Raw genomic sequence first — 8,751 nt, forward strand, 5'->3', positions numbered from 1 at the left:
GACTTCGGTGATGGTTAGGTTAGGTTAGGTTAGGTATTTTGAGGTAAGCACGTTTTGTGGATATTTTATCAATGTCCAATTCTTTGATTTCGGTGACGGTTAGGTTCAGATGGGTGAGGTTTGGTAAGATAAGAACTTTTTGTGGATATTTTGGCAATGTCGAATTCTCTGACTTCGGTGATTGTTAGGTTAGGTTGGGTTAGCTATTGTGAGGTAAGCACGTTTTGTGGATATTTTTTCAATGTCAAATTCTTTGATTTCGGTGATAGTTAGGTTCAGATGGGTGAGGTTTGGTAGGATAAGAACTTTTTTGTGGATATTTTGGCAATGTCGAATTCTCTGACTTCGGTGATGGTTAGGTTAGGTTGGGTTAGGTATTGTGAGGTAAGCACGTTTTGTGGATATTTTGGCAATGTCCAATTCTTTGATTTCGGTGATGGTTAGGGTCAGATGGGTGAGGTTTGGTAGGATAAGAACTTTTGTGGATATTTTGGCAATGTCGAATTCTCTGACTTCGGTGATGGTTAGGTTAGGTTGGGTTAGGTATTGTGAGGTAAGCACGTTTTGTGGATATTTTGGCAATGTCCAATTCTTTGATTTCGGTGATGGTTAGTGGAAAAGACTTCGATAATGGTTTGATGTAGTTTATTGAAATGTAAAATTTGCACGTGGTGGGCCAGCGGAGCGTACGGAACACAAGCTGTCCGTACGCCGTCTACTCGGTGACTCTGTCGACCGTCGCGTATTTCCGCTTGGGCCGACACTAATGCCAACTCGTCAATAATGCCAATCGACAATCAGTTAATAAGACTGTTTGCCACACGTCATTACAAAAGTCGGAACATAGTCCCACATAGGAAAACTGTTGAACAATACAGTTATTCTACAGAGTTACAGCATTACTGACGAGTCGTTTACAATAAATCATAGCTCTTAAAATAATTAAATAGAGGGTGAATAATGAAACCTTTGCCTCATCCAGTGTGAGGATAAAATCAATTTATTGGTTCAGTAATATTTCAACTTATAGGTATACCTCTGGTGAATGTTGTTTCTATTTACATTAAAATTTTTGAAATCTCCTTTGAAGCTGTGAATAAGCATTACAAGATAAGTTTACTTTAAAGAAGAGAGAGTGGACTGTATATGGTTTAAAACTTAAGCATTCCTCATCTTGATGTTAACTTAGACAATACAATGTTGACACTGTTACAGTTGTCAAGACAGATCAGCTATTACCGATCAACTAAACTTGATTAGTGAGTGTAATGCTCCTAAGTTAACTTGATTTCATCAACAAGTAGCACAAACATTGCTAAATTAAAAGTAAATTGGAAAGTCATTCATTCATTCCTACAAGCAGGAAATGAAGGCGAACTATGATTATAGATGTCTCTACGTTAAACATCGAAATGTTCAGTATTATAATATTTACTTATTCTATGATTCACATAAATACTATAAACAGTAAGAGTTAACTTACGTTTTCATAACAAGAAACATAAGACCTGCGGATGACTCCCGGCAGGTTATAATTAAGTAGACATGAAATAATTTAAGATGCTCCATTAAGTGTGGCTTGGAGACTAACATTAACAAATCATGAATCTAATTTTAACTGTCAAATTTAAACAGTTTATTTTAAACTCGGATATAATCCTTCCGAGTGATGACATGAGACAAGTCTTATATTATAAAGACAAAATGATTAGATTAAATTCGGAGATATATACTGCCGAATGTTAAAATGAAAATAGCTTAAATTATACACACAACACAATTAAAGTGAATTACGGAGTACTACTATTAACATTGAATGATTTAAACTCATGATTACATCTAATAAGTAATATGAGTTGGGGGTAGTGTCTTCGGGTTAAACTAAGCTACCGAAGTTGACGGAATTGAAGCTGCTGTTTCTCCTCCCTCTTGCTGATCTTCCTTCCTGTCAAGTGGTCCTTGTGGTAGAATCGGCAATGGCGCCACTAGATGACTGGACCGACGAAACTCTCCGCTGGCAGTAAAGACGTCGACGACTCGAACTCTGCCATCTGGTCCGGGATACAATTTAGTGACTCGACCCAAGACCCATCGGGTTGGCAGCATGTGTTCCTCCTTTAACAGGACCATTTGACCCACACTCAGATTGTTGCTCGAGTCCTTCTTCCATTTGTGTCGTAACTGCAAAGAATGTAAATATTCCGCCGACCAACGTTTCCAAAATGCTGCTGTGGTCAATTGTATCTGAAGCAGATTGGCATGGACATTAGTGTTATATTTAACCTCCATTGGAAGAGCGAGTAAGGATCTGCCAATTAAGAAATGTCCAGGTGTGAGGGGTAAAAGGTCTAGTGGATCCGAAGACAAGGGACTAAGAGGACGGGAATTCATGCAAGCTTCTATTTGAGTCAATACCGTACAAAATGATTCGAAATTTAAGGTGGTGGCCTTTAACACCTTGTTTAAATGAATCTTCATGGATTTAACCGCTGCTTCCCACAGCCCTCCCATGTGAGGCGCCCTTGGCGGGTTAAACTTCCAACGAATCCCTTCGGAGGCTACATACCGTAGTAGCTTCTCCTCATGAGGACGTTCGTAAATTAATTTTACTAAATTAACGAGTTCACGACTTGCACCGACAAAATTAGTAGCATTGTCGGAATATATCGTATTGGGCCTGCCACGTCTGGCTACGAATCTTCTTAAACAATTTAAGAAATTTGAACTCGTTAAGTCTCCGACAAGTTCCAAGTGAACTGCCTTACTGGAAAAACACACAAAGACACAAACGTAACCCTTAATTATCTTAGAATTCTTATTGCAACCACTCTTCACAGGAAAAGGTCCTGCGAAGTCTATCCCCACATGACTGAAAGGAAAATTCGCAGTGGTACGTTCAAGCGGGAGTAATCCCATTAATCTATTGTGTGACAGTGGTTTATTTCTGAAACAAATGACACATGAACGCACCACTCCTTTGACAGTATTATGTCCGGCCAATGGCCAATAGGTCTGCCGCAATAACGACAGTAAGGCTTGAGTACCCAAGTGAATATATTTCAAGTGCGCATCTCGGACAATCATGTGTGTAAGTTTATGCTTATTTGACAAGATAATGGGTGACGTTGATAGAGTTGTTCCCAGAGGAAGTCTACTTCCAACACAAATTAAATTCTCGTGGAATAGAGGGGACAATTTAGCTAATTTACTGCTACTGGGAATTGGATGTCCCTTGCTCAGCAAACGATATTCCAATGGAAATGATTCCATTTGCGATAACCTTATCAAATTATTTAAAGCATCTTTTAATTCTAAAGCGGACGGTTCGTTATTTTCTTTAACGTTTAATTGTTTATTCCTTAGTGGCCGACGAACATATGATAAAACTCGAAGGAGTCTTGGAAGATGAGAATATTTATCTATCCAATTATTTTCCCTCACAAGGGTAGCGTTAGTGACTACCCTTCTCTCTGGAAGATCTATTGTGATCTCAGGAGGTCTTCGAGGCCATCGTGATTCATCTAATTTCAACCAACTAGGGCCGTCCCACCATAACGAATTATGATTTAATTGTACATTTTTATTTTTCTCTGCTATTTGAATCTGTCGGTACATCTGCTTAATATCCGCAGTAATCACGTATTTATGGAGTCGAAAGTTGAGTAGTAAACTTAACAAATCTGATTGGACACTAGGTCCCACCATCAAAATATTATTTAGTGAGATATTCGACGTTGTCTTTGCGGACGCATCAAAAACTACACGATATTTAGTGGTAAGGCTAGACTCCTTAACCACGACGTGATGAGGTAAATAACAATGAACCTCATGTGCCTCCGGAGGTTCACACTCTGACATATGTCCTGAATTTATATACTCTTCTAAAACTTTATTGTATTCCATTTTTAAATTATTATTGGCTAAAAAACGTCTTTCCAAAGTTTTGTGTCTTTTCTCCGCAATGTGCAATGAACTTCCTAATACTACCGGGGAATTTTTATATGGTAAAGCTACACAAAATCTACCGTTTTTATCTCGTGATGTGTGTGCTTGGAAATGTTCCTCACATCTTTTCTCCTCAAGAGATTGATGTTTTACCATAGGAACCTGGTCTATCATCCAAAAGTTTTGAATGTGACTGTCTAATTGACTTAAGCCTATGTGGCTCTTCCCTGGAGCATTATTTACTTCGGGATATGGACCAACTATTGTCCATCCGAATTCGGTATCCTTTAAGATAGGCATACCTTTTCCTAACTGGATGGTTCCTGCTTTCATAGCATGAACGCAAATCTCGGCGCCGAGCAATAAATCGATTGGCGTCGGTTTATTCCAAAGGGGATCTGATAACTTGATTCCCGCTGGTATTGAAATTAACTGTTGATCCAGTTTCACAGTTGGAATTTCGCCAGTAATTTCTGGTAATACCAAACACAACACTTTGGTTGAGTAATTAGTGGTTGAAGACCTTATGGTCACCTTGGTGATGTGACGAATGCTACTTTCTTGATTAGCGATACCTACAATTTTTTGAGAGATTTTCTCTAACTTGAAGTTATTCTTCTTAGCGAAAGATGTGGTAACATAGTTGACTTGTGAGCCGGAATCTAATAATGTGCGACCCTTAACGACCGTTCCATTGGACGTTATAATGTCTACTTGTACCGTGGGTAAAATTATCTCCCTTTGAGAGAAATAAGTAGAATGAGCATTAATTGACTTCCTTCCCGTATTATTGGAACTAAATGTATCGTCCTGATGCAACAAAGTGTGATGGTTTTGTTTGCACCTTAAGCAATTATAGTTAGACTTGCAATTTGTTATCTTATGCGATGAATTTAAACATTTAAAACACATGTTATTAGATTTAACGAATTCATTTCTTTCCATACTGGATTTTGCTTTGAATTTATCACATTTGCCTATGAAATGATTATTTCGACAGAATGCGCATGCGTTTACCTTACTTGATGGGTTTTTGTTCGCGACATGAGTTCTCATGATTCTTTGACGACTATGAGGGAATTCCTTCACCGTAGTTACAGATGCAGTAGATTGTAATACATTACATCTATTCTGCAAGAATGTCTCTAAACTTTCATATGGTGGCATTTCTCTGCTAACCAGCGATATTTCCCAGTCTCTTACTATATTAAAAGGTAATTTCCTTAGAACTAAACATGTTACCCATGGATCTAAAATTTCTCTCGCGTAACCCAACGATTCAATGTTTTTAATACACACTGTTACCTGATTCAATAGATTTCTCAATTCGATATGTGATTCTCTTGTGATTAATTTTAAGTCACAAAGTGAATTAATCCTAGTTTTGAGATTAAGTCTTGGTAAATTATATTGCTTGTCTAAAATACTCCAAGCTATTTCGTAATTGTCTGAGCTAATATCTAAACCTGATACAGCTGCCAAAGCGGGACCGATTAAGGATTGATGCAAATATTGCAATTTCGTGACATTCGAATATTCCGTTTTGTTTCCTATTATATTCTTAAAAGCTTGTTGAAACGATTGCCATTCAGATGGATCTCCCTGAAATGTGGGAATGGTTAACGTCGGTAACTTATCTCTAGCAAATTTAATTGTTGCTTGCTCTACCTTTAGTTTACTATCTTGAAAGGATTGGCAATCTAATGCTGCTTTAAGATTTTTAACTGTTATTGTAATTGCATCGTACTCTTCGTCTATTTTGGCCGCTTTCGATATGTCTGTAAGGTTATCTAAATACTCGTAATGGAGTTTTCGGACATAATCGTATGCTTCTTTAATGGTTTGATACTGTCCTTCATCTAATTCGGAGGATTTATCTATTTTTCCTTTTAGTCTTTGTACCGCGCCTGAATACCTTAATTCTATTGACGTCATTATGACTTCTACTTTATTTTCTTTCGCTAATGTTTTTATCGATTGAGTCTGACTTCGAGTCTGATGTATTCTAGAGCTTGACCTGTCTCTAATAGGTTCTACGTCCCTAGTTGGATTTCGACCTTTATGCGACTGGGAAGTCGAAGCTTCTATTTCCTCGTTTTCAGCACTTGACATTTGTTTCAGAAAGTTGCACTATTTCGTCTCATAAATACAGTTATTCTCTACTATAGCTGTCAATTGAACTATTCGTAGAGATAAGGTAATAATATTCAATGATTCACCGTGAATCTTAATATTCTACTTTAACTATTATCACCAGAATCTATCCAACATATTTTGGAAGAAATAACAACCCTAAATTGGTGGGTGCTTGATTTAAACCACTTTGGGGCTACAAGTCTTGTGATTTAATTTAAATCACCACTGTTTCATCACACATTATGAAACAAAGAGATCTACCGATGTATGAATATGCCGGTATGTACTTGATTTAATCCACTTTGGGGCTACAAGTGTAATTCCACATTTATCGTGGAAGGGGGGGGGGGGGGAGGGTGTTTCTACACACATTAAGAAACAAAGATCTACCGATATGCATATACCGGTATGTACTTGGTTTAAGCCACTTTGGGGCTACAAGTATAATTCCACATTTATCGTGGAAGGGGGGGGGGGGGGAGGGTGTTTCTACACACATTAAGAAACAAAGATCTACCGATATGCATATACCGGTATGTACTTGGTTTAAGCCACTTTGGGGCTACAAGTATAATTCCACATTTATCGTGGAAGGGGGGGGGGGGAGGGTGTTTCTACACACATTAAGAAACAAAGATCTACCGATATGAATATACCGGTATGTACTTGATTTAATCCACTTTGGGGCTACAAGTATAATTCTCCACGTGCTTTGCTAATTTTACACTACATCTGATTTTACACTTTTAATACGAAATTCGATGCGACCGATGAAACATTCCTTCGTAGCGCGATATTATTTTATACAATCGCGTTAATTAATTGTTATACTTTAAAACATATTTTAAAACTGACCTACCCACATGATTGCCTTTTGAACAGATTGCCTGAGATTGAATACATTCACTTACTTGAATATCCTTTACGATGTTTATGTGATCGTTCCGATAATTTTGGATTACCTCTGTGTCCCATGCGTCTTTGTAGGTTATGTTTTTATTTATATATTTTCTGCGTCAATCACGCGGTCATGTACCTCTGTACATCAATCAATATATTGCTGAAATAGAAGCAAACATGTTATTAGTATTGGAAAGGTATGGATAGTAACAAAGGAACGATACCGATTTCTTAATTGACATCCATTTTTTCTCGACCACGTTTTTTCCTATTGGTTTGTCCGTTTGGTGTTGTGGCCTAGGTTACTGGTGTCCGGTTCGAAGTGACCATCATGGAAAAGACTTCGATAATGGTTTGATGTAGTTTATTGAAATGTAAAATTTGCACGTGGTGGGCCAGCGGAGCGTACGGAACACAAGCTGTCCGTACGCCGTCTACTCGGTGACTCTGTCGACCGTCGCGTATTTCCGCTTGGGCCGACACTAATGCCAACTCGTCAATAATGCCAATCGACAATCAGTTAATAAGACTGTTTGCCACACGTCATTACAAAAGTCGGAACAGTTAGGTTCAGATGGGTGAGGTTTGGTAGGATAAGAACTTTTTGTGGATATTTTGGCAATGTCGAATTCTCTGACTTCGGTGATGGTTAGGTTAGGTTGGGTTAGGTATTGTGAGGTAAGCACGTTTTGTGGATATTTTGGCAATGTCCAATTCTTTGATTTCGGTGATGGTTAGGTTCAGATGGGTGAGGTTTGGTAGGATAAGAACTTTTTGTGGATATTTTGGCAATGTCGAATTCTCTGACTTCGGTGATGGTTAGGTTAGGTTAGGTTAGGTATTTTGAGGTAAGCACGTTTTGTGGATATTTTATCAATGTCCAATTCTTTGATTTCGTTGACGGTTAGGTTCAGATGGGTGAGGTTTGGTAGGATAAGAACTTTTTGTGGAAATTTTGGCAATGTCGAATTTTCTGACTTCAGTGATGGTTACGTTAGGTTCGGTTAGGTATTGTGAGAGAAGCACGTTTTGTGGATATTTTCGCAACGTCAAATTCTTTGATTTCGGTGATGGTTAGGTTCAGATGAGTGTGGTTTGGTAGGATAAGAACTTTTTGTGGATATTTTGGCAATGTCGAATTCTCTGACTTCGGTGATGGTTAGGTTAGGTTAGGTTAGGTATTGTGAGGTAAGCACGTTTTGTGGATATTTTATCAATGTCCAATTCTTTGATTTCGGTGACGGTTAGGTTCAGATGGGTGAGGTTTGGTAGGATAAGAACTTTTTGTGGATATTTTGGCAATGTCGAATTCTCTGACTTCGGTGATGGTAAGGTTAGGTTAGGTTAGGTATTGTGAGGTAAGCACGTTTTGTGGATATTTTATCAATGTCCAATTCTTTGATTTCGGTGACGGTAAGGTTCAGATGGGTGAGGTTTGGTAGGATAAGAACTTTTTGTGGAAATTTTGGCAATGTCGAATTTTCTGACTTCAGTGATGGTTACGTTAGGTTGGGTTAGGTATTGTGAGGGAAGCACGTTTTGTGGATATTTTCGCAATGTCAAATTCTTTGATTTCAGTGATGGTTAGGTTCAGATGGGTGAGGTTTGGTAGGATAAGAACTTTTTGTGGATATTTTGGCAATGTCGAATTCTCTGACTTCGATGATGGTTAGGTTAGGTTGGGATAGGTATTGTGAGGTAAGCACGTTTTGCGGATATTTTATTAATGTCCAATTCTTTGATTTTGGTGATGGTTAGGTTCAGATGGAT

General features: G+C 38.2%; 1 protein-coding gene across 2 annotated transcripts; it reads right to left on the reverse strand.

The window, feature by feature from the left end:
* Positions 1 to 619: 619 nt before the first annotated feature.
* On the reverse strand, positions 620 to 7,465 carry LOC143915235 (uncharacterized). 2 transcript variants are annotated; one of them, XM_077435782.1, is made up of 2 exons: positions 6,993 to 7,465; positions 620 to 2,244 (listed from the first exon to the last, which is right to left on the reverse strand). In XM_077435782.1, the coding sequence occupies exons 1-2, from the start codon at positions 7,054 to 7,056 to the stop codon at positions 2,069 to 2,071; spliced, it is 240 nt and encodes a 79-aa protein (XP_077291908.1). In that variant the 5' UTR covers positions 7,057 to 7,465; the 3' UTR covers positions 620 to 2,068. The 2 variants fall into 2 exon arrangements, with proteins under 2 accessions (XP_077291908.1, XP_077291907.1); XM_077435781.1 differs by having other exon boundaries at positions 620 to 2,764; positions 6,993 to 7,462.
* Positions 7,466 to 8,751: the final 1,286 nt, after the last annotated feature.

This window comes from Arctopsyche grandis, chromosome 8 (assembly GCF_051622035.1).
Source record: "Arctopsyche grandis isolate Sample6627 chromosome 8, ASM5162203v2, whole genome shotgun sequence".
In the NCBI taxonomy this organism is placed as follows: Eukaryota; Metazoa; Arthropoda; class Insecta; order Trichoptera; family Hydropsychidae; genus Arctopsyche; species Arctopsyche grandis.

Excerpts from the sequence above, each read along its gene's own strand:
- LOC143915235 (XM_077435781.1), bottom strand. The coding sequence starts at position 2,511 with ATGGGAGGGCTGTGGGAAGCAGCGGTTAAATCCATGAAGATTCATTTA.